Here is a 25,921-nt window from a genome sequence, read left to right on the forward strand (position 1 = left end):
TTACAAGCACTTTTTTTTTTTATTGTTCAGCAGTCAGCGGGGAAAACCCATTGACAGCTGATGTCTTGTTGGATGTTAAGGACGCCACGGCCGTCTCTCCGGCCCCACTCTTTAATGACCAACTTACACTGCACTTTACCCAATCAGGTTCAGAATGCACTGTGCAGCGCTCAGCGCATTGCGGGATATTCGTCAGGGTGAACACCCTGCAAATTTGGGTGTTCGGTGAACGGCCGAACATGCAAATGTTCGGACCAAATTCATGCTCGGGCAGAACCGTTTGGCCATTTCTAATTGTGAGCATTCCCATTTAAACCCTTACCGATTGCTCTTAAATTTTTTGAGGATGTTATTGCTTAACCGATTCCCGACCGCCCACCGCCGATTTACTGCGCCATTGCGGCCCTCCTGCGCAAACCGACGTAGACCTACGTCGGTCGCACACCTGCAGCTAGGGGGCGCGCTCCCGCCCCCACTCAGCAGCGGGGACTCCAATTCACAGGGCAGGTTGCTCCGATTGTTGCCTGACACCAGCGATCGCTCCCCGCTGAGAGAGAAGAACGGTCGGATGTTGTAAACACAGCCAACCGTTCTTCTCCCTGGAATGATCACAGAGCACCTGTGATCCTTCTATATAGGATCGCATGTCTCTGTGATCATTTCATAAGCCCCTCCCCCCACAGTTAGAAACACTCCCTTAGGCTAACATTTAGCCCCTCGATCACCTACAGTGTTAACCCCCTCCCTGCCAGTGCCATTAGTACAGTGACAGTGCATATTTTTAGCACTGATTACTGTAGTAATGTCACTGGTCCCCCCAAAAGTGTAAAAAAGTCAGTTAGAGGTCCGATCTGTCCGCTGCAATGTCGCAGTCCCGCAAAAAATCTCAGATCGCCGCCATTGCTTAAAAAAGAAACCAATAAAAATGACGTAAATCTTTCCCGTAGTTTGTAGATGCGATAACTTTTGCGCAAACCAATCAAAATACGCTTATTGTGATGTTTAGATAAGGGTCTGGTATGGATTCTTGGGGGGACCCCACGCCATTTTTGTAATACACTGTTTTTAATAACATTTCTCTATTGCTGAGCAATGTCAGCATTCTTTTCTTTACATTCATCTGTCGGTGGGGAAGCCCGCTGACAGGTGAAGACTCATGGTTGTTAAGGACGCGGGTGGCCGGCTTCCCAACCCACTGCTTAACAACCAGCTATTTCCTCACACAGAATTTGAATAGGTTGATTGTTTTTTGACCAATCTGAATTCTAACCATTCTGAAGAGTTGGAATTCGTTAGAAAATTAATAAATGAACCAAAATTTAGCGAAAACAAAATGAAACTGAATGAATTCTGAAACCAAACTAAACGATTTCCATAACAAAACAAAATTAGTAACATAACAAATCTATCTGAAACTAAACTGAACTAATTTTTCCATTCTGCACAAGTCTATTCCTCCTTCCACCCATCTGTTCATATTCCATAAGCTTTATCAGATCTAATCTCCTTTTCTTTGTCTCTGCAGGTCCCCGGAAAAACAACTAAAGTGATAGATATCTTTCTATCTGGATCTAGCATCTACTTTTTGGATGATACTCTAGCTCAGGGGATTTCAAACTATTTCCCTCCAGTTATTCAGGAACTACAATTCCCATCATGCCTAGTCACATCTGTGAATGTCAGAGTTTTACAATGCCTCATGGGATGTGTAGTTCCGCAACAGGTGGAGGGCCGTAGTTTGGAGATCTCTGCTCTAGCTCAACAACAGTTAGTCACACAAGAGACATTTCCACTACTTACAGCTATCCTTGGGTCATCAGCAGTTCTTGAGCTTTGACCATTATGTCCCATCATCCTGGGTATGCCCTGGTTACCGGTTCATAGTCAAATACCAATCAGTCCACTATAGAGAGATTATTTTTCTCCAATTATTTCTGTCAGTTCTGCCAAGTCAATCCTGGGAGCCTCCTCTGTGTGGACTTTGAGAAAATAGGTGACTCTTCCACTTGTTTACCAAGAATATTTAGACATATTTGACAAGAATGGGTCAGACTATTTTCCTCCACATCGTATTTATTATTGTTCAATTGAACTTCTACCCAGATTCCATTTAACTGAATCTTCCACTTTATCAGATCATGATAACTGTTAAGAATATTTAAAAAGATTAATAAATCCTTCTGCTTCTACTGAGGGCAAAAGCATGCAATTTTTGGAAAGGAAGGACAAATCTCTTTGCCTTTGGATCAGTTACGGGACCCTCAACAAGGTAACAAGACCTAACAAGCTACCACTAGTTCCCAAGGTTTTCCAACGATTGGGGTCTTCCAATATTTTTGCCAAGCTCAACCTCTAAGAGTTCTGGGGATAGATGAATGGAAGACAACATTTTGCATCTAGTTTTGTCTGAGTACACTATGATGCCCTTTAGGCTCAGTATTGCCCCCGAAACACATATCCAGTCACTGTCCAAATTGTTCTGCCTTAACCCTCCTAACATCTCTAAAATATACTCCTTCTTTACCAATGATACCACATAGCTACTAATTCACTCTCTGGTCTGGGTATCTCCAATATTGCAGCTTCCTGCTTTCCCCTCTTCAGTATGTGGGCCGGGCCTACTTTGCCCATGTGGGGTACCATTTGCATTGAACGCATTTATCAGTGCCCAGGATCAGGTGACAACTGTGGTCATGTGAAAAATCTAACATCAAGGCAGTTCCCCGACTTACAGATGAGCCTTCACTGTGTGCAGCAATAAATGCAGAGTTTCTCTGACAAGTGGCTTGTCCCATGTCACTACACACTGTAACTTGTATGTTTGCATTTAGAGGGATGTGCTCAGCCTGTGCCCAGTCCACTAGTCCAGTGTACTTCTGTTACCTCACTCCCAGGTAACAGAAAGGGGTCCCGCCATGCAAATAGCATGGACCTCATGCATGCACTTGTATCTCTGTAATGAGAGTCCAGGTCCAATTGCTATTGGATACCGACCGTTGGGGAGTGGGCCAAACAATGACCCCCCTCGCTAATGGAGGACCTGTCACCTTACAAGGAAACCATGCCTAAAAAATTGGTTGCTTGGTGTCTTGAAATTGTACTTGGTTACTCTTAGCAACTATACTCCTCTTCTTGTCTTGGTGTTACTTCATACCCTATAGTACTTCATAGACCCTGGTTCCTTAGTGTGACGGTTCGCACCGTCACTGACAGTTAAAAAACTATGTGACAGATAAATTGATGGTTTGGACTGCTTCAGTTGGTCAGACTTGTAACAGATGCATGTCATCAGCTCAAACACCTGTCTTCCACGGATTGTAAATTATGCTGATTTGCTCACCTATTGTTAACGGTGGGTTCTCCGTATTTACACTATAATAATGTATATTATATCTTGTTTTACCTTTGGTGCCGGCAGTCTGGGCTTCCAGGCTGACTTAAGTACGCTGAGCTAATTAGCATGTAAATGATAACCTTGTCTAGAAGGGATTAGCCATGAGTCTGCTGTACCTCGTTATCTCACCATTGTGTGATGCTTTATGTAAATATTCAGGTCATTGTTCATGTAGTGACTGTCATGCTTCTCAAGTGTATAAAAGTCTGCTACTTGTTTTAATAAAGGAGTTAGTTGTTTCCAGTATACAAGCTAAGTGTCAGGCTAGTTTTGTATGACAGCAGCTGGGATTTGATATCTATGTTCATGACTGCGAGGAAGCCGTATACTGACGGAAGACCACAAGTACAGTGTGGGTCTGAGGTTCCTTTACATTGGTGGCAAGTGGTGGGATGCTTCCTGCAGTCTGGAACATCCAAACCTCCACCGGGATCCAAGGTCCGGGGAGCAGAAGAGGAGAGGTACAGATATCAGCCACCATAGAAGAGGAATTTGGAAGGAGGTTGCGAGAGATGCGGATACAGCACAGGGGACCAGGGTAGGAGAAGTTCCTGCTAGGATGGCACGATTCAATCCGATTGGAACTCTGGGAGGAAGCGCTAGCTCGTGAGCAGCGACACCAGGGAAAAATCCTCCCTCCTTCCAGGAAAGGTACTGGTCGCAGTACGAAGTGCGAATGGTGTTTTTGGGGAGACAACCGCATAATGAATGGAAAGCAGAGTTAAGCAGGCTGGTCCAGGTGGAGATGCGGTTGGATGAGAGCTATAGAGCCCTCCACTGGTATGTAACCCAAGTGTGCCCATGGACAGCAGACGACAGTCCAACGGAAGGCTTTTGCTACGGCGGCCTGGGGCTGTTATTAGAGAGGCTGTCTGAGGACCCAGACTTTGGGAGCGATTTGGAGTGGCGTTTGGAGGAAATCTTAGAATACAGAGAACAGATGCTGAATGTCTTGGACATGCACTGGGCACTGGAAGAATTGGAATTTCTAGCCAATCAGGAATGGGAGCTGGAGATCGCCTACAGACGGCTGCTAGACTCTGCTCAGTACCAGGCCTGGGCTCCCCTTGCCTGGGAATATCCAGAAGTACCAGCTGACAGTCCAGAAATCCTGACTGAAGAACTGACAATATGGCATAGTAATAGTGTGCTTTGCTCACCTGCACCCACGGTTTTGGATGCGGAGGTCTTATGGCGGATGCAGCAAGTGCTGACTCACCTTGACTAACCTGTTTCTGCACAGGACGAGCTTGGATGGAGGAATGCATCTGATCAGCCGCTGGATAAAGGTATGGGAGAAGAGGAAGCCATCTTCATTCCCAAACCACGGATTACAAATTTAATGGACTTTCCATTGGAAGATGATTTGGATTATAAATCACCTACAAAAGTGTTGGCACTGGGCCCAAGTGCCACCAGTCCATGTCCTGGACTTTCAGCAATTCCAGAGACTGGAGATTTATTAGACTTTTCTGCTGAGGAGGAACCTCCCAGTGAGCCTACAGCAGATGAGCAACCATCCAGGCATAGCGCTGATGACCTCTGGATGCAACAATTGGTGACCCAGGAAGGTGTGTGCCAGGCCACTGGCATTGCAGTTTACTTGTCGGCAGAACCACTGGCATCAGGGCCTTATATCACTGAGCTCTATCCAACACCAAGAACAGCATCTGTGGAGTTACAAGAAACTTCTACAGCAGAAGCGCTGACAACTGGACAGAGGGTCCAAGACCTCTGCCCTACACCTGTGGTAGTTCTGGAGGCCCAGGGTGAAAAGGTGGCGGTCCCTTCCCAGCAGCAGAGTGTTTCCCAGAATGATGACACCAACCCAGCAGAAGTGCTGGCAACAGAGCAGAGTGCTGCTGGCCTCTGCCCTCAACTTACAAAGGATGGATTTCCTGAGCAGGTGGATGAGACTACAATCTCCACCTGTATACCCCAGGGATGCTGGGCAGTCGGCCCAGATCCCCAACAGCATGAGGGAGTGAGCCCAGCCACCCTGTCCACTCTCCAGCAGCTGAAAGGACTCCAGGGAGAAGGGCCAGTCCATGCTTCTTCCCTACAGCGGGTATGTTCTACGAGAGAGGCAGAGGCAGAAGTTGGCTGGGTGAGTAATGCTCCCTTTGGGACAATTTGCTTGGGGTACTGTGTGGGTATAGACATTGGGGGGCTGGAACTACAGATTACCTTCAAAGTCAACCCGTTTGGGGTCCCCTCCTGTGTTAGTCTCCTTCCGGAAGGGGAGAGATGTGACGGGAGTCACTTTGGTTGGGGGGCCCAGGGAACACAGCTTACCTTGGAGAGGTTGGGAAATACCTCTCTTAACCCCCTAGGCACTTCTTATGTGTAATTCACCCTGTGTCTTCTGGGGACACAGGGTGACCAAAAAGCCCAGTCTGGCCTGCCCAAACCAGACTTCCACACACTGATTGGCTATGAGAGCTCCACGCGCCCTGCCGGGACAAACTTACAAGCTATGTGGACTTTGTCAAGGAAGCTGCCGTGATGGATTGACTCTTTGGGACTTGTTACCCGACTAACTCAGGCACAGACCAATTGGAGGTCTGGTACCTGGATTAGTCTACCTTTGGGGGGAAGATATGTGATGGTTCGCACTGTCACTGACAGTGAAAAAACTATGTGACAGATAAATTGATGGTTTGGACTGCTTCAGTTGGTCAGACTTGTAACAGATGCATGTCATCAGCTCAAACACCTGTCTTCCACGGATAGTAAATTATGCTGATTTGCTCACCTACTGTTAACGTTGGGTTCTCCGTATTTACACTATAATAATGTATATTATATCTTGTTTTACCTTTGGTGCCGGCAGTCTGGGCTTCCAGGCTGACTTAAGTACGCTGAGCTAATTAGCATGTGAATAATAACCTTGTCTAGATGGGATTAGCCATGAGTCAGCTGTACCTCGTTATCTCACCATTATGTGATGCTTTATGTAAATATTCAGATCATTGTTCATGTAGTGACTGTCATGCTTCTCAAGTGTATAAAAGTCTGCTACTTGTTTTAATAAAGGAGTTAGTTGTTTCCAGTATACAAGCTAAGTGTCAGGCTAGTTTTGTATGACAGCGGCTGGGATTTGATATCTATGTTCATGACTGCGAGGAAGCCGTATACTGACGGAAGACCACAAGTACAGTGTGGGTCTGAGATTCCGTTACATTGGTGGCAATGTAACGGATCTTAGTACCCCAGGTGGGCACATCCGCCGGACCTGTGTCTCCTGTCCTCCAAACGCACCCACAGCCTGCGGAGAAGCCATATCCAGCCCTTAACCCCTCAATCACGAGACAATCCACACAGGTGTTGAGGGTTAAATATGCAGAGCTTAAACTGTTTATTAAATTCCAAGACATACAGTTTTACACACAGTTAGGGAAACTCCCCTTAGACTTGCCACAGGGGGGGAAGGGGACAAGGACCAGCCAATGGGAACGGAACATTTGTACATTGAAACAGGCAGTCAATGCCCTGAGTCATGCCATCTTCAGCTGTTGAGAAGATGAATAAAGGGAACATAAAATTAAATAAAAGGCAATGTCCCCAGGTCTCCAGTATCTTATGGCCCATAATCTGTCGGTAGGAGGCTTGCGCACAGTCCCCTCCAAAACACACAGTGACAGTGGGTTCTGTCACATTTCTCCCCTTTTAAAAACAGACTAACGAGGTTCCTGACCCTCAACTGGTCTGGACCTGCATTAGTCACAAACTTCCACCCCAGGCAACCAGGAAAAGTAAAAGTACGACTCTGGCGCTGGGGAGCAAAACCGCACATAGGGTCTCCGATGAATAAAAACAGCCGCTGATCCAGGGCAGGGTTGCAGATATTGGGGGGAGCTGAATATTCCTCTGCCCTGATGCCAGCCCTTCCGCTGGTAGGGAATGTAGGCTGGTAGGGCTATGCATTTGGGGAGAAAAAGGTACTTGCTTTTCTCCTGGTGTAGTTACCAGCCGCTGAGAAGGTATCTTGCAGGGGCTGTCTCCCGGATTCTTCATCTCTGGTTCTGATGCTGGGCAGAGACGATCAGCGCTCTCTCCTGTAGCCATCGCTTCCGCTGTGGGGACAAACACTGGGGTAGTGTCCAAGTGCTGGGGAAACGGCTCACTGAGGTCATCCCTCGGACTCCCTGGATCTAACTCTGAGGGTGGGCAGAGGCCAGCGGCACTCTGCCCCATAGCCAGCGCTTCTGCTGGGGGGATAAACATTGGGGTAGTGTCCAAGTGCTGGGGAAATGGCTCACTGAGGTTATCCCTCGGACTCCCTGGATCTAACTCTGAGGGTGGGCAGAGGCCAGCGGCACTCTGCCCCGTAACCAGCGCTTCTGCTGGGGGGATGAACATTGGGGTAGTGTCCAATTGTTGGGGAGGGAGAATTGCTTCCTTTACTCCCGGTGGGGATATCTGCTGTTGGGAAAACATCTCACGTAGATCCTCTCTCAGACTCTCCGGATCCAACTCTTTTTCTGATGCTGGGCAGATGCCAGGCGCCTGTCTCAACTCCCCCTTCTGAGACCTTCCTGCTATTAACTTGTCTCGCTGCCTGGGGGACCTCCGGTGCGTTCCGGCATTCTAGCGCTCGCAGTGCCCTCTGTATCATCGCTGCTTCTTCCATTGCGGTTAGGACGGGAAAACGCAGGGTCACCCCTGGTCCCATTTGCTTCTCATCTTCGTGACTGCTTGCTATTTCTCTCGGACAGTCCCAGGCAACGGGAGCCATGCCAGGCTGCTGATCACCGTCAAACAGCCGCTTGTAGGCAATCTCGAGCTCCCATTCCTGCTCAATCAACAACTCCAATTCCTCCAGGTCACACGCCTCTTCAGAGAGGTCCAGCACCTCATCTCGGAAATCCAGAATGTGTTCCAGCCGCCACTCCTCATTGCTCCCAAAGTCTGGGTCTCCGTACATTTTTTGATGGAGCAGCCCCACGCCGCCATAGACAACACCTTCTGTCGGGCTGCCATCTGCTGTACCTGGCCACAGTTGAGCCACGAACCACCGGTGGGCTCTGTAGCTGGCGTCCAGCCTCATTTCCTCCTGGACCAATTTTCTGTGCTCCGTCTTCCCTTCATCTCGTGGTCGTTCCCTCAGGAACACCTCTCGCGCACGGTACTGCGTCCGGTACATCTCTGTGGAGGAGGGAAGGATTTTCCCCTGATGGTGCCGCTCGTGGCTTAGCGCCTCATGCCAGAGTTGCCGGCAGATCACATCCTCCCAGCCGAGCATGGTGTGCTCTGTCGCTGGTCCCCGATGGTGCTTCCGCATGCCTTGCAGCCTCCTCCCGAACTCCGCTCTCATGCTGGCTGGTCCCCGTATCACTCCTCGGCAGCTGCCCAGATCTGGAATCCTGGTGGTGGTTTGGATGTCCTGGACTGCAGGAGACATCCCACCGCTGCTGTTAGGGAAACTCCCCTTAGACTTGCCACAGGGGGGGGGGGAGGGGACAAGGACCAGCCAATGGGAACGGAACATTTGTACATTGAAACAGGCAGTCTTAATACACACACCCTGCGGAGAGATGTCTCCAGCCCAGACCATTGTCCGTGTTATGAATCCACACAAGGAGGGAGGGGGGATGGGGGGGAGAAGGGCTGTAGCATTACATTACATTAGGTTAATGCCCTGAGTCATGTCATCTTCAGCTGTTCAGAAGATGAATAAAGGGAACATAAAATGAAATAAAAGGCAATGTCCCCAGGTCTCCAGTATCTTCTGGCCCATAATCTGTCGGTAGGAGGCTTGCGCACAGTCCCCTCCAAAACACACAGTGACAGTGTGTTCTGTCACACATAGATACACCAGAACCAACATGCACCCCTTTGAATAACTTCAGACTAGGCTCATAGCCATTAATATAGCTTTACTGAACAAGTGCGGCATAAGAGTTCAATATGAACATTGTCTTTTCCCCAACTCTAACTATGGTAGTGTGGCTGCCCAAGCATGCATCTGTGAGGAAAATGTCCATTGTGACATTGTCCATGGCTTGGCTGGCTCCTGGTGTCTACAATCCAGCTTCCATGTACCAACAGCTAGGAAGATCCAACTAAGAAGGGAAACCTCAACAAGAGCACAGGACCTCAGCCTTGCCCATTTTTATATCACAGGTGGGCTGGCTAGGAGCGAAAAGCCTGAGAACAGAACTTCCACAAGTTAACCCCTTCCCCTGCCTGGGCCAGGCGCTAACTCACTAGAACCAAACACAGTTCAACCTGCCTACAAGTTTATCATGAATGCTGCTGCAGGACTCATTCATCTTACCAACTGTTCAATGTCCACCACCCCTCTCTACCAGTCCTTACATTGGCTTACGCACACACAACTGATAAAATTATAAATACTAACAACAAACTTCAAAGTTGTCCACAACTCTGCCCCCAGCTACATCACCAACCTCATCTCAAAATACCAACCAAACCATACTATTTTATTCTCTTAAGACAGTAGTTTCCAAACTATGGCCCTCCAGCTGTTCAGGAACTACAATTCCCATCATGCCTAGTTATGTCCATGAATGTCAGAGATTTACAATGCCTCATGTGAATTGTAGTTCCTGAACAGCTGGAGGGCAGTAGTTTGGACACCCCTGTCTTAAGACCTCCTGCTCTCTAATACCTTTGTTATCTCCTCCCATGCTTGTCTCTAGAACTTCTCCAGAGACTCTCCCATCTTCTGGAACTTTCTACCCCAATCTGTCCAACTATCACCTACTCCTTTTCCAGGTGATCTCTAAAAACTCATCCTTTCAATGAGGCCTATCCTGTTCTGATTTCGTAAAGCTATGTAAAAATTGTTGGATGATAATAATAATAATAATAATAATAATAATAATAATAATAATAAAAGTAATGTGTCATTTATATTCTGAAATATATGGAATATGTAAAGATTTCATCACTCAATGAAAGTCTTGACAATCTACGTTCTCCTGTAACACCTGTTTCTTCCTATCTTTTCCTTTAGGTCAAGTTTGTGAAATTTGCTCCAGGTTTCCTGATAAGCGTGCTAAAATTGCTCCAGGTTTCCGGACAGGTGTGCTAAAATTGTCCTTATCACAAGCCTGCAGCTCTCCCCTGATTGGCTGACTGAGCGTATATAAGCTGAACAGACCTTACAATTGTCATTATAGCGAAGAAAAGCAGAAAATGGCAATCCTGTGGGTCCTGTCCTGCCTGGCCTTGCTCAGCGGAGCCTATGGTGAGTACACATATTGTGTGTTTGTGGCACTTTGTATTATATATAACAGTTATATATATATATATTTTTTGCACATACTAAATATATATAACAAACATTTTAGACACATACATTCATAGAACGTGCATAAAACATAGAATATCGAACTGATTGTATTGAAAATTGTTGGCAATTTGCATCTTAGTAATCACAACGATGAACCATTCTAATTTAAATTCAGTTTTCAGAATTACCTTCTGATCTTCTATGTATAAGACAATAAAGCCAGCAAACTACTGAACAATATATGGCTGGGATAGCTTGGCTCCGCCTATTTAACTTTTTATTACAAAATTAAAATCTACCTGATTAACAATGATATGTAGACAAAGTGCAAAGACGTTTAAAAAAAAAAAAAAAAAAAGCTTAAAAGCCAACACGTTATTATGTTATATTATAGGGTAGTGTGTAACAATGTATTAAGAATGTGTTTTTTTTCTCAGGCTGTGGTGTTCCCGCCATCAAGCCTGTTATCTCCGGCTACGCCAGGGTTGTGAATGGTGAAAATGCCGTCTCTGGTTCTTGGCCATGGCAGGTGTCTCTTCAGGTAAGATCATTTTTACTTTCTGTAGAGGTCCCCCAAGGCTCTGTCCTCAGACCCCTTCTCTGCTCTATCCACACCCACTCCCTTGGTCACTTGAAAACCTTCCATGCCGTCCAATACCACCTCTATGCTGATGACACTCAAATCTATCTCTATACTCCCCACCCCACCCCTTTAATCTCCTCTCACATTACTAAATTACTAACTGATATATCAGCATGGATGTCACATCACTACTTCAAACTCCTTCTTTATAAAATTGAACTCACAATATAATAGAAGTATCAGTCCCACCGCTCATGCCAGAGTACTGGGTGTAATCCTAGACTCTCACCTGTCCTTTCAGCCCCTAATCCAATCACTGTTCAAATTTAGTTGACTTCACCACAAAAATATCTCCAAAATCTACTCCTTCTCAACCAATGAAACCACAAAGCTTATCAATCACTCCCTTAATATCACTCACCTTGAATATTGCAACAGCCTTCTCATAAGACTTTCTCAACATAGGCTCCCACTTCAATCTTTCATGAATGCTATTACCAGACTTATTTACCTTAACAGCTGCTGAGTGTCCACCACCTCTGTCCACCAATCCTGACTTTCATTTGGTGTCCTTCACCCCTCTCTGCCAATCTTTCCATTAGCTTCCATTCCATGTCTACTTCTCTTCTCTGCCAATGCCTATACTGGCTTCCATTCAGTGTCTTCCACTCCTCTCTGCCAATCCTTCCACTCGCCTCCATTCAGTGTCCTCCACCCCTCTCTACCAATCCCTCCACTGGCTTCCATTCAGTGTCCTCCCCCACTCTCTGCCAATCCCTCCACTGGCTTCCATTCAGTGTCCTCCACTCCTCTCTGCCAATCCCTCCACTGGCTTCCATTCAGTGTCCTCCACCCCGCTCTGCCAATCCCTCCACTGGCTTCCATTCAGTATCCTTCACCCATCTCTACCAATCCCTCCACTGGTCTCCATTTAGTGTCCTCCATCCCTTTCTACCAACCCCTCCATTGACCTTCATTCAGAGTCCTCCAGCCCTCTTTGTCATCCCCTCCACTGGCTTCCCTTCAGTGTCCTCCACCACTCTCTACCGATCCCTCCACTGGCTTCCATTCAGTGTCCTCCCCCTTTCTCTGCCAATCCCTCCACTGGCTTCCATTCAGTGTCCTCCACCACTCTCTCCAATCCCTTCACTTCATTATTGATTTAGCATCCTTCACCCATTTCTGCAAATCCCTCCACTGGTTTTCATTCACCTTCAGTAAAGGGGTGCAAACTTTATGGCTGAATTCGCATCGCATTCAGGCCAAACTCATGCAGGACCCTTTTTTTGTTTGCACGGGAATCGGAATCATGCTGCATTTTGCAAACTGATTGCTGGGTGTAGTTAAGTTAACATACGCTCTGCAATCAGTTGGAATGAACAGGTTTGGGATTTTGATGCAGTGCAGATTTGCAGCAAATTCACTGTGAATTCACACCGCATCTAGTGTGAACCTAACCTTAAACTGACCTATATTACAAGAAAAGAAAACTCTACAGTCTTGCTGGCATAGATAAATAATAGCAACAGGAGAGCTGAAGGTGCTGCTTTGGGATTCTTCCGGTGTTGCCAGCATGTCTGACTGCTTAGACAATTAGTTATGTGATATGAAGGTAAAGGGAAGTGTCAGAGTCCAAAACAGCTGGTACTTTTCTCCATGGGTTAGGTGAAGTCATCTGTATATAACACAATAACCTCATGATTTTTCTACCACAGGACAACACTGGATTCCACTTCTGTGGAGGTTCACTTATAAACAGTCTCTGGGTTGTCACTGCTGCCCACTGTGGAGTCACGTAAGTTTAATATGATAATATTCTACTACAAAATCATCATTCACTGCAATGCTTCACATCTCTCCATCCAGGAGGTTCTGGCCAGCTCATTAGATTGCTTTAAAAAAGGCCTGGATTCTTTCCTGGGTGTACATAATATAACTGGGTACTAATAATTATAGGTAAAGTTGATCCAGGGAATATCCGATTGTCTCTCAGGGGTTTAGGAAGGAATATTTTCCCACGCTGTAGTAAATTGGATCATGTTTTGCTGGGGTTTTTTGCCTTCCTCTGGATCAACTGCGGGTATAGGATTGTGTATATGGGATTGTATGGTTGGATTATCTTTACTGTTTTTTGTTTTTTATTATTTGAGCCAGATGGACTTGTGTCTTTTTTCTACCTAACTACAGTATGTATCCGGAGCCTCTGGATTATAGACCAGACATCCTAAATATAGAGCCATTTATTCAACTGTCCATCCAGAGCCTCTTGTTTATAAACCAGATACATCCTAAATATAGAACCATTTACCAAACTGCACACCCAGAGTAGCTGACTAATAGAACAAGTACAATATAGAGCCATTTACCTAATTTACGTACAATTTTATCTCAAGATTTAGGTTGGCGTTGTAGAAAGTAGATACATGAAAATAGTATGGGTAGCATAGTTTTGTACCCTTTACTAGATTATTTTGAAGAAATGATCATTCACTGCCAGACATGTAAAATTTCCCCATAAGATTGAGTCTAAAAACCATAGTCACCATGACACCCAACCATTTACCAATGATCTGCCATGTTTCTCTTCCATCTAGAACTGCACATCGTGTGATCCTGGGTGAATTCGACCAGTCCTCCAGTGCTGAGCCCATCCAGGTCAAGACTATCGGAAGAGTAAGCTCTTATTACTTTCATTTTTTGGGAATATTAGACATGAGAATTCTACTTTTACAGGCTCCTTTCCTGCATTGAAACGACTCACTCTGATTTCACTGCACAGTGCGAGCTTCTCACAATGTACATAAAAGCTGCAGCAAGTCATATATAGCCTGCCTCATAAATGGGTTGAAGAATATCCAAATCATATAGCCCAGGGTTAGGCAACCTTGGATCTCTAGCTGTGATGAAACTACAAATACCATTATGCCCCAGCCTCTGGGAGCCATGTTTGTGGCTGCCAGAGTCTTGCAATGCCTCATGGATTTTGCAGTTTCATCACAGCTGGAGTGCCAAGGTTGTCTACCCCTGTTTAAGGATACAGTCACACCTAGGAATGCACCTGCTTGCCGGTTAGATGTGAGAACCACAGCAGGGGTGAATGCTGCAAGAGCGATTACACGTGATTGGTCCCAATTAGGTGCAGGAGCAGGCAGCCTCCCATTGCTTTCAATAGGGCTGCTTCCCACAGTTAATCGAGGAAACCCCCACTGAGGTTCTCACATATAATTAGCATGCAGGTGTACTCCCAGGTGTAAAAGCACTAGCATGTCCAAAGTAACTGTTTGGGTCCCTAACATATGATGGCGGTTTAATGTGGAGACAACTTTCAGTATAATGTTAATAGTAGATTATAAGATGACAAGTAAGCAGATTCAACTACAAAGAAGATTAAGAGGGACATTTATTACAAGTTCAGTAGTAGATTCTGATTTATTAAAATCTATAAAAACATTAATCCTTATAACTTTTCTCAGGTCTTCAGACACCCCCAGTACAGCTCCTTTACCATCGTCAATGACATCACCCTGATCAAGCTTTCCAGTGCAGCCACCCTCAATAACCGTGTGGCTCCCGTGTGTCTTGCTGCTTCCTCTGATGTCTTCAATGGAGGAGAAAGATGCGTCACTACTGGATGGGGATACACCAATGCTGCCAGTAAGTGGATTAGATATTCTTTAAAAATACAAGGACCACTTAAAGTCCTCAAGCATACGAAGCATGCCCTAAAAATCCTCCATCTAAATTTTTAGGGCATACCTTGTATGCTTTGGTCCTCTTCTCCTGCTGTGGCCATCCTGCAGATCTAGTTGGTGAGACCCAGCAGTTTTTTTGGGAGAAGGGTCATTCTTTTTGAAAAGAGTGAAATATAGAGAATGTTGGAGAAAGAAATTGTCAGGTCCCCTGTGGCCAGGTGACACGTGAACCCTGTTGGGGACAGGGGTGCACCACAAGGTAGTGAACCCAATAGCTGACTGCTGCGGATGGACAGGAAACGTGAACCCAATATTCCCCAGGGCGCGGTGTCTAAGGCCCAGCAGGTGTACACCAGAGCCTCTAATGGTGAGGATGGGCTTCGCTGCAGCTGAACCCAGGTTGGGGCCACTGGAGTCCCCCAGGTCATGCTCCACAGGAAGAGAGGGGAAGCAGCCACTTAGGACACAAGGAATAGTGATGGGTCAGCCGAGGTTGGGGCAAACAGACAGACAAGGGAAACCGAGAGACAGGCCAAAGGTCAGGGTCACAGGCAAACAGGAGTAGTCAGGGACGAGCCAAAAATTGGTACACAGCAAGGTAGACGTAGCGCACGGCAGACAGGAACACAAGCTAACAAACAAAGTTGAACAGCAAAGCAGACCTGCAGTGCACTAGTTAATATAGACTTCCTGGAATGGCCTGGGGCGGAGCCATACAGAGAGGAGAGACGATAAAAGGCAACCAGAAAGAGAGTCAGGCCTCTAATGGAGACATGGAGGAGAAGGTAAGCTGCCGGCCACTGTTGCATGTCCCTGACAGAAATAAAAAACATCTGGTGACGTGTAGCACTTCCACTGGATGCTTTGGAATATGCTAGGTTTTTTTGGTGGAGTAAATTATTACTTTAAATATTGGTGAGCAGATGAATTACCTAGAGAAGCTTCATAAGTTGGAAAAACTCTTAGACTTTTAAAGTGAAAATGGGGGAAATTGTCAGTTCTAGCCTGGTATGAATAGGCATCTCAATGACATGACCACAATGTGGTCTTCTAAGGTGGGCTGTCAGTCTGGTATGAACAGGCATTACAATGATATGGCCATAATATAGACTTCTGAGATGGGATATCTGTCTGATAAGAACAGGCATCACATTGGTATGGCCATAATGTGGACTTCCAAGGTGGGCTGTCAGTCTGGTAAGAACAGGCTTCTCAGTGGCATGCCCATACTGTGGACCTCTAAGGTTGACTGTCAGTGTGGCATGAACAGGCATTACAATGATATAGCCATAATGTTTATTTCCAAGGTGGGCTGTCAGTCTGGTATGAATAGGCATCTGAATGACATGACCACAATGTGGTCTTCTAAGGTGGGCTGTCAGTCTGGTATGAACAGGCATCTCAGTGGCATGCCCATACTGTGGACCTCTAAGGTTGGCTGTCAGTCTGGCATGAACAGGCATTACAATGATATGGCCTATACTGTGGACTTCCAAGGTGGGCTGTCAGTCTGGTATGAACAGGCATTACAATGATATGGCCATAATATAGACTTCTGAGATGGGATATCAGTCTGGTATGAACAGGCATTACAATGATATGGCCATAATGTGGACTTCCAAGGAAGGCTGTCAGTCTGGTATGAACAGGCGTCACAGTGGCATGGCCATAATGTAGACTTCAAGGGTTGGCGTGTGATATGAAAATACATTACAAATAATATGACCATATTATGTATCTTCATCAGTTGTATATTGGAAACACTCCGAAGGCAATTTGTGACTTACAGGAGGAGTATAATAAACCTGATCAAAGATTCTTTCAGTATCTTCAGCTCCATCATGTGCTTACATCACAAGTCAATATAAGTGACATTTCCCTGACAAAGATTCCACTCAAGGATACAGAGATGAGAGAAAAGTATAAAAGTATAAAATAAGGAGCCTTATTTCAAAGATATAAATATAAAGCCCTTTTGGGAAGTTACCTAGAAGCCTTTACCATCCCTAACAGAAAAGGATGGGAAAAGGATTTGGAACTGCTGCCGGAAAAGCAAAGATCATCACAGCTTTTTTTATTATCAAAAGAACATATTATACTATACCAAAATTATTTAAATTGGGTCGGAGGGAAAGCCCTGTTTGCATGAAATATCAAAAGGACCTGACAAGGACCTGGCAAACCTTTGTACACATAGTTTGGCGGTGCCCACAATTATTTATGTACTGGCAGTCTATTATAGATACCCCCAATAGAGCTATAAAGCACAGGTTGTTCCCCTGGGTGTGTATCCTAGGGAATGTAGACGAGGAATTGTATCCTAATGAGATAGGGGTGCCAATATCCAGGATTCTGTTTCTCGGTCGAAAAGTCATTGCATTCAACTGGGCACCTCCATATCCACCTCCTTTAGAGAACTGGCTAGCACATGTCAATTTGACCCTTCTTAAAGAGCATTTGATATACCAGCCCAGGGATACTCTGATACATTTAAGAAGCTTTGGGAACCTTGGCTTTCTGTCCCCGGTTTGACATCTACTTTTTTGACAATGATAAATCTGATGAGGTGTTAATGTCTCTTTGACTACTTTTAACTACATTGATGAGTAGTAGCAAGAATTACTAAGTTGCATGTCTGGCAAACCTAGAGATTAAGTATGCTAGTTGCCGTGCATTTTTAATGTTAATATTTTTTCTCCCTCTCTCTCCTAAGCACAAGCCAAGCCAGCTAAACTCCAGCAGGTGGCTCTTCCTCTTCTGACCAACACTCAGTGCCAGTCCTACTGGGGATCCCAAATCAGGGACACCATGATCTGCGCTGGTGCCTCCGGTGCCTCCTCCTGCATGGTACGATGACATACACACTTTCTTATGACCAGTGGGGGTTCTTTTAGACCCTTTCATTGTTTATATATGTGTTTTATGATTTGTTCCAAAGTTCAAGTTCTCCTCTGAGACACGTTGATGTTTTATTGTAAAGAATATATAAGATGGCATTAAGCTTGGCATGGTGGTTGAGCAGTGCCATCATGAGGTAGATGACCTTAAGTGGACTATACAAAGTCCAAAAATTGGCAATCATGACATAAGGCCATCTTAAAGTGTACATCCAACATTTTCTTTTGATAGTCTGTAAAGAGTTGGGAAAGATTAGAAGCCTTGTCAGTATTTTACAGCTATCCATGGCTCCCTTCATTAAGTCTTCCCTCACTTTCAGTCTTGACAGTTTATTGGACAGGAAGAGAGGGGAACTCTCCAACACCGACAGAATTAAAATCACTTTTTCCAGGAGAGCAGGAAGAGACTAGGACTTTATCTCTTTCTGTGTCCTTTTTGAGTTCCCCTCACTTCCTGTCTGGTGAAACATTGTTAGCAGAACAGGAGTGAGGCGAAATCCTTCTAGTGTAGTTCTGAATAGCAGTAAAATCTTGTCTAATCCCCCCCCCCCCTATGAAAAAGTAATAAAATGGCTTGACATACGCTTTAAGTACAATGCAATTGCCTACTGGTCTACTTATTGCCTTGAAGGCAAGTGCAGTCTGCTGTCTCCAATGCAAGTGGCCCTCAACCTTAGCGGCAATGCAGGGGGAGAGGAATTAATGAGAAACAGGGTTCCTCCAAGGCTTCCTGAGTCACTGGGGTAGCGATCCAACTGGATGTTGGCAATCCATGTGACTCCTGTGGCCATCTTAGGTGTGGCAGAGTCTATATAAGACCCTGGCCCCTGGGTTTGGCATGCTCTATGCAAGCGGGTGGAGTAGGGAAAGGTACCCCATCTGTAAGGGACAGTACTAGCGGTAGGGAAAGGTTTCTGGTGAGGAGGGAAAGCACAGGGTCACATCTCTCTGGATACCTTCCTGATTGGGCACGAGACAGCCAGGCTACATTCTGTCCCCTTCAAACAGATGCTGTTGGTTCGGCTGGAACCTACTTCCTCATGTTATGGGAAACTGAGTGTGCCCAGCTGGGTATCTGTCCCAGTGTGAACTGTTTCCTACTTCAAAATTATTATTTTTTTGCAACTGGCTGTGTGAGTTATTGCCACCGCACCCCTCCTACAGGATGACCTGTTTGTGACATGAGAGTTAACTGGTAACAGGTTCAATGGACCCCTTACAAGTTCAAACACAGATCAGGTCACTTGTCGATGAATTGGATTATTTTTTGTTATCTGTGTCTTGCTAGGTAGATTTCCATTCACTTTCTGTTCCGGAGATACAACAGGAAGTGAGAGGAAATCTCATCAAAGTGAATGGATTTCCCTTCTTAGAGAGTTGCCACAGGAACTTATGTCCCCATTGGAGGATTTCCCCTCACCTCTTGCTCTGGTGACAACTCTAAAATATTGGATTCCCCATCAAATTCTGTTTCAGGGACAAAAATAAAGGGTGACTCTCTCCAATGGGTACAAAGACAGCAATAAAAACTTGACAAATGTCTGTTGCATTCCCTTAACACCCATGAGACCCAATATAATACTAAACACAAATTATGGCTTCTCTTAAAAAGGGTATGTTCAATTAATATTAAAGGCTTTCTTTTTTTAAATAACAAACATGTCACACTCACCTGCTCTGTGCAGTTGGTTTTGCACAGAGCAGCCCCGAATCTCCTCTTCTCGGGTCCCTCGCCGGCGCTCTTGGCTTCTCTCTCCTGCCAAGTGCCCCCAGAGCAAGCAGCTTGCAATGGGGGCACCCAAGAAGGCTTGTTCCTTTCACACACAGAGCCGTGGCTCAGTCCCCCCCCCTCCTCCTCATTTCCTCAATGGCTGTGATTGAAAGCAGCAGGAGCCAATAAGGATGTAGAATCCCGGAGAGAATCTCATGCTCATCGCTGGAGGAAGATCTGGCTCAGGTATGTATTAGGGGTTGGGCGGAAGGGGGGGGCTGCTGCACAGTGAAGGTTTTTTAATTTAATGCATGGAAGGTAATAAAACCTTGAGCCTCTAGAACCACTTTAACCTCAAAGAAAATCTTTAGAATTACGTTGCAATCCAAATACTGGTTCCACTTATGTTGCAAATATACCGGATTGAGTCTACACTCGATTGTAGATGATATTATTTTTTGACTCCATAGTTCTGCAAGAAATGCAGGCCAGTGAGTTGTCACAGGAACTTATGTCCCCACTGGAGGATTTCCCATCCCCTCTGGCCCTAAAATGTTGGATTTCCCATCAATTTCTGTTTTAGTACAAATAGAGAAAGCGAATCTCCCCAGTGGGTACAAAGACTAATAAAAATGTACAGCTTTTCTTTAAAGTGTTCCTGGTTCCATTAATTTACAATGAATTGAATACCCATTGAGGTAGGAGTTAGTTATGTCCTATTGAATTAATGAATACATTATTATTATTTCATGACTCCAACGTTCTGTAAGAAATGCTGACCATTGATATCACACATACATTCATCAACATGAGAATTCTTCTGTAATCTCTGGTTTGGTTCTTTCAGGGTGACTCTGGTGGACCCCTTGTGTGCGAGAGGAGCGGAGCCTGGAGACTGGCCGGTATTGTGTCCTGGGGCAGCTCTTCCTGTGCTACATCTTCTCCCGGAGTCTACGCCCGCGTCACCGTCCTCAGATCCTGGGTGGACCAGACTCTTGCCGCTAACTAAATACCATCCAATCCATTTATGATACTCAATAAAGTAACTTCAACTATTTTTTTGCTGTGTATTTTCTTAAGATTCATGTAGAGCTCACTCCCGAAGTAGCTACTGGTGTTTGGGTTCCTTTGTTCCTGTTGTTACTGACCCACTAGGCCAGTGGTGTCCAAACTGCAGCCCGGGGGCCTAATGTGGCCCTTTACTTGATTTTATCAGGCCTTTGGAATACTATTTACCCCACTGGTACAAAGCACTATTCCTTATACACCAGAAATGGGGCATATTTCCTGTCACTGATATCAACAAAAGAACACTATTCCTTCCTACCACTGACCCTAACAATGGGGCACTAGTCTTCCCACTGACACCAATGATGGGATAATATTCTTCCCACTGACACCATCTGCAGGATCCTATACTGCCCACTGATACCAAAGATGGGGCACTATTCCTTCCCCTAATAACAAAAATGGGGCACTATTCTTCCCAATGACAGGGAACTATTTCTTCCCCAATTGCCAACAATGGGGTACTATTTCCCCCACTGATACCAATGATGGGAGACTATTCCTCCCACTGATACCAATGATGGGGCACTATTCCTCCCACTGATACTAATGATGGGGCACTATTCCTCCCACTGATACCAATGATGGGGCACTATTCCTTCCACTGACACCAATGTTGGGGCACTATTCCCCCCACTGATACCAATGTTGGGGCACTATTCCTCCCACTGACACCAATGATGGGGCACTATTCCTCCCACTGATATCAATGATGGGGCACTATTCCTCCCACTGATACTAATGATGGGGCACTATTCCTCCCACTGATACCAATGATGGGGCACTATTCCTTCCACTGACACCAATGTTGGGGCACTATTCCTCCCACTGACACCAATGATGGGGCACTATTCCTCCCACTGATATCAATGATGGGACACTATTCCTCCCACTGATACCAATGATGGGGCACTATTCCTCCCACTGATACTAATGATGGGGCACTATTCCTCCCACTGATACCAATGATGGGGCACTATTCCTTCCACTGACACCAATGTTGGGGCACTATTCCTCCCACTGATACCAATGATGGGACACTATTCCTCCCACTGATATCAATGATGGGACACTATTCCTCCCACTGACACCAATGATGGGGCACTATTCCTCTCACTGACACCAATAATGGGGCACTATTCCTTCCACTGACACCAATGATGGGGCACTATTCCTCCCACTGATATCAATGATGGGGCACTGTTCTGTCTCTAGGACAGAGAGATAAACTTTCCTGCTCCATAAACTTCAGATACCATATTTATTTGATCTCAAATTTCTTAGAAGAAGCCAGGTGAAACTACAAATTATAAATAAACATAATGATAAAAATAAACATCAATCAGTACAAAATTGCATACAACAAAAAAAACAATGGTTTATAATACAGGATAATATAACAAGAACCCACTTTTTAAGCTCTCTCAGGGGTGATGGCGAGAGATTGAGAAAACATGTCTTGCTGCCCTGCTTTATCTTCTCAAAATGGTGGTTGATTCACTTCCTGTAGAAATCCTACCCAGAATGCCCTGGTTCCTAACAACTTTATTAAACACATTCTGAGTTTACAATTTTTGCAGAACAGTTGAAGCTATACCAGAAAGGAACAGTAGATGGCGCCTGTGCTCTGCAGAAAACTAACTTGTGTGAGTCAAGAAAACCCAACATGTTATTTGAAGCAACATAAACACAAGTAATCATAACAGAAGTCTGGTGGACAGAACGGGCACTAGTCCTCCTACTGATACCAATTCATCGTCAATATAAATCCATTGTCAATCATGTCGCCCACCGACCCGAAAAATAGAAAAAAAATAAAAAACACTCCTGCCCTTTGGCATTTATTATATAGGCAAGGGGCAGGGCCACCTGGCTATGTCACCTGGTGCCACCGCCTCCTTCTGCCGTCACGTGCCCAGATTCTGATAAGCTCCCCGCCCGCAGACCCCAACAACCACAGCCCAGGGTTGTCGGAAAGATGCTCCCCTGCCCCAATGCACTTGCCCCCTCCATGTTAAAGGGCATGTTGCCTGGTATGGTTCACCCCCTCCACCTTTTCTGATCTGCCAGGCTGCATGCCCAGGAAAATGGTCTGGTATAAATTTTGGGGGGGACCCCACGCCATTTTAAAAAAAGATTTTGCCGTAGGGTACCCTTCTAAACCCATACCAGACCCGAAGGGCCTGGTATAGACTGGGGGAGACCCCATGCCATTTCTTTCTTTCTTTTTTTTTACAGGCACTTTTTTTTTATTGTTCAGCAGTCAGCGGGGAAACCCATTGACAGCTGATGACTTGTTGGATGTTAAGGATGCCACGGCTGGCTCTCCGGCCCCACTCCTTAATGACCAACTTACACTGCACTTTACCCAATCAGGTTCAGAATGCACTGTGCAGTGCTCAGTGCATTGCTGGATATTCGTCAGGGTGAACACCCTGCAAATGTTCGGACCAAACTCATGCTCAGGCCGAACCGTTCGGCCATTTCTAATTGTGAGCATTCCCATTTAGACCCTTACCAATTGCTCTTACATTTTTTGAGGATGTTATTGCTTAACCGGTTCCCGACCGCCCGACGCTGATTTACTGTGGCATTGCGGCTCTCCTGCACAAACCGACGTAGACCTACGTCAGTCGCGTGCCTGCAGCTAGGGGGCGCACTCCCACCCACACTCAGCAGGTTGCTCTGATTGCTGCCTGACACCCGCGATCGCTCCCCGCTGAGAGAGAAGGACGATCAGACGTTGTAAACACAGCTGACCGTACTTCTCTCTTGAATGATCACAGAGCTCCTGTGATCCTTCTATATAGGATCACAGGTCTCTATGGTCATTTCACAAGCCCAGCCCCCCACAGTTAGAAACACTCCCTTAGGCTAACATTTAACCCTTTGATCACCTACAGTGTTAACCCCTTCCCTGCCAGTGCCATTATTACAGTAACAGTGCATATTTTTAGCACTGATTACTGTAGTAATGTCACTGGTCCCCCCAAAAGTGTCAAAAATGTCAGTCAGGGGTCCGATCTGTCCGCCACAATGTTGCAGTCCCGCAAAAAATCGCAGATCTCTGCCATTACTAGTAAAAAAGAAACAATAAAAATGACATAAACCTTTCCTGTAGTTTGTAGACGTGATAACTTTTGCGCAAACCAATCAAAATACGCTTATTGTGATGTTTGGATAAGGGTCTGGTATGGATTCTGGAGGGGACCCCAAGCCCATTTTTGTAATACGCTGTTTCTTAATAACATTTCTCTATTGCTGAGCAATGCTATATGGCTGGGATAGCCTGGCTCCGCCTATTTAACTATTAAAAAAAAAAGGAAAATCTACCTTATTAACAATGATATGTAGACAAAGTGCAAAGACGTTAAAAAAAACAAACTTAAAAGCCAACACATTGTGTTATATTATATGGTAGTGTGTAACAATGTATTAAGAATGTGTTTTTTTCTCAGGCTGCGGTGTTCCCGCCATCAAGCCTGTTATCTCCGGCTACGCCAGGGTTGTGAATGGTGAAAATGCCGTCTCTGGCTCTTGGCCATGGCAGGTGTCTCTTCAGGTAAGATCATTTTTTACTTTCTGTAGGGGTCCCCCATGGCTCTGTCCTCAGACCCCTTCTCTGCTCTATCCACACCCACTACCTTGGTCACTTGAAAGCCTTCCATGCCTTCCAATACCACCTCTATGCTGATGACACTCAAATCTATCTCTATACTCCCCACCCCACCCCTTTAATCTCCTCTCACATTACTAAATTACTAACTGACATATCAGCATGGATGTCACATCACTACTTCAAACGTGATCATTATAAAATTGAGCTCACAATATAATAGAAGTATCAGACCCACCGCTCATTCCAGAGTACTGGGTGTAATCCTAGACTCTCGTCTGTCCTTCCAGCCCCTAATCCAATCACTGTTCAAATTTTGTTGACTTCACCTCAACAATCTACTCCTTCTCAACCAATGAAACCACAAAGCTTATCAATAACTCCCTTAATATCACTCACCTTGAATATTGCAACTGCCTTCTCATAGGACTGCCTCCACATAGGCCCCCTCTTCAATCTTTCATGAATGCTATTACCAGACTTATTTACCTTAACAGATGCTGAGTGTCCACCACCCCTGTCCACCAATCCTGACTTTCATTCGGTGTCCTTCATCCCCTCCCTGCCAATCTTTCCATTAGCTTCCATTCCATGTCTGCTTCTCTTCTCTGCTAATGCCTATACTGGCTTTCATTCAGTGTCCTCCACTCCTCTCTGTTAAACCCTCCATTGGCTTCCATTCAGTATCCTTCACCCATCTCTACCAATCTTCTACCAACCCCTCCACTGACCTCCATTCATTGTCCTCCAGCCCTCTTTGTCAGTCCCTCCATTGGCTTCCATTCAGTGTCCTCCACCTCTCTGTATCAACCCCTCCACTGGCTTCCATTCAGTGTCCTCCACCACTCTCTGCCAATCCCTTCACTGGCTTCAATTTTGCATCCTTCACTCATTTCTGAAAATCCCTCCACTGGCTTTCATTCAGTGTCCTCCAACCCTCCCTAACAATGTCTTCACTGGCTTCCAAATGCCCCCCTCCCCTCAAAATACTAACAGCATTATGTCCTCTCCAAACCTCCCAAGACCTCCTGCTCTCCAGAATCTCCCTTATTGCCTTCTCCAATGCTCACCTTCAGTAAAGGAGTAGGTGAGAAAATGTGTCACGCCAAAGACCGTCAAGGGGCAGAAGATGGCACTAGAAGCATCTAAGGGATGAGCAGTTGGCAATCTGAGAAGGTAGACCCCAGCCAAGCATCAAAGACTAAGGATATATGAAATATCTTTACCCTTCTATCCCCAGTGGCAAAACTTCTCTAAGGGCCGGTTCACACTAGTTGCGCAAACCAATCAAAATACGCTTATTGTGATGTTTGGATAAGGGTCTGGTATGGATTCTGGAGGGGACCCCAAGCCCATTTTTGTAATACGCTGTTTCTTAATAACATTTCTCTATTGCTGAGCAATGCCGGCATTCTTTTCTTTACATTCATCTGTCAGTGGGGAAGCCCGCTGACAGGTGATGATGACTCATGGTTGTTAAGGACGCGGATGGCTTGCTTCCCAACCCACTGCTTAACAACCAGCTATTTCCTCACACAGAATTTGAATAGGTTGATTGTTTTTCGACCGATCTGAATTCTAACCATTCTGAAAAGTTGGAATTCGTTAGAAAATTAATAAATGAAACAAATTTTAAAACAAATGAAACAAAATTTAGGGAAAACAAAATGAAACTGAATGAATTCCGAAACCAAACAAG

At 45.5% G+C, this 25,921-nt stretch overlaps 1 protein-coding gene across 1 annotated transcript in view; it reads left to right on the forward strand.

Annotated features, from left to right (window-relative positions):
• Positions 1-10,558: 10,558 nt before the first annotated feature.
• The window catches only part of LOC309551178 (transmembrane protease serine 9-like), a gene marked incomplete at its 5' end in the record, with an annotated part of 30,138 nt that continues 14,775 nt past the window's right edge, over positions 10,559-25,921 (forward strand). Inside the window, 8 exons of the mRNA XM_082251671.1 lie at positions 10,559-10,610; positions 11,093-11,196; positions 12,954-13,033; positions 13,833-13,911; positions 14,712-14,892; positions 17,644-17,777; positions 20,386-20,545; positions 24,065-24,168. Coding sequence (XP_082107797.1) covers positions 10,559-10,610; positions 11,093-11,196; positions 12,954-13,033; positions 13,833-13,911; positions 14,712-14,892; positions 17,644-17,777; positions 20,386-20,545; positions 24,065-24,168 — 894 coding nt within the window. The remainder of the gene's footprint in view (positions 10,611-11,092; positions 11,197-12,953; positions 13,034-13,832; positions 13,912-14,711; positions 14,893-17,643; positions 17,778-20,385; positions 20,546-24,064; positions 24,169-25,921) is intronic.

The sequence above is a fragment of the Pelophylax lessonae genome (genome assembly GCF_965119305.1).
Source record: "Pelophylax lessonae genome assembly, chromosome: 1".
NCBI lineage: Eukaryota > Metazoa > Chordata > Amphibia > Anura > Ranidae > Pelophylax > Pelophylax lessonae.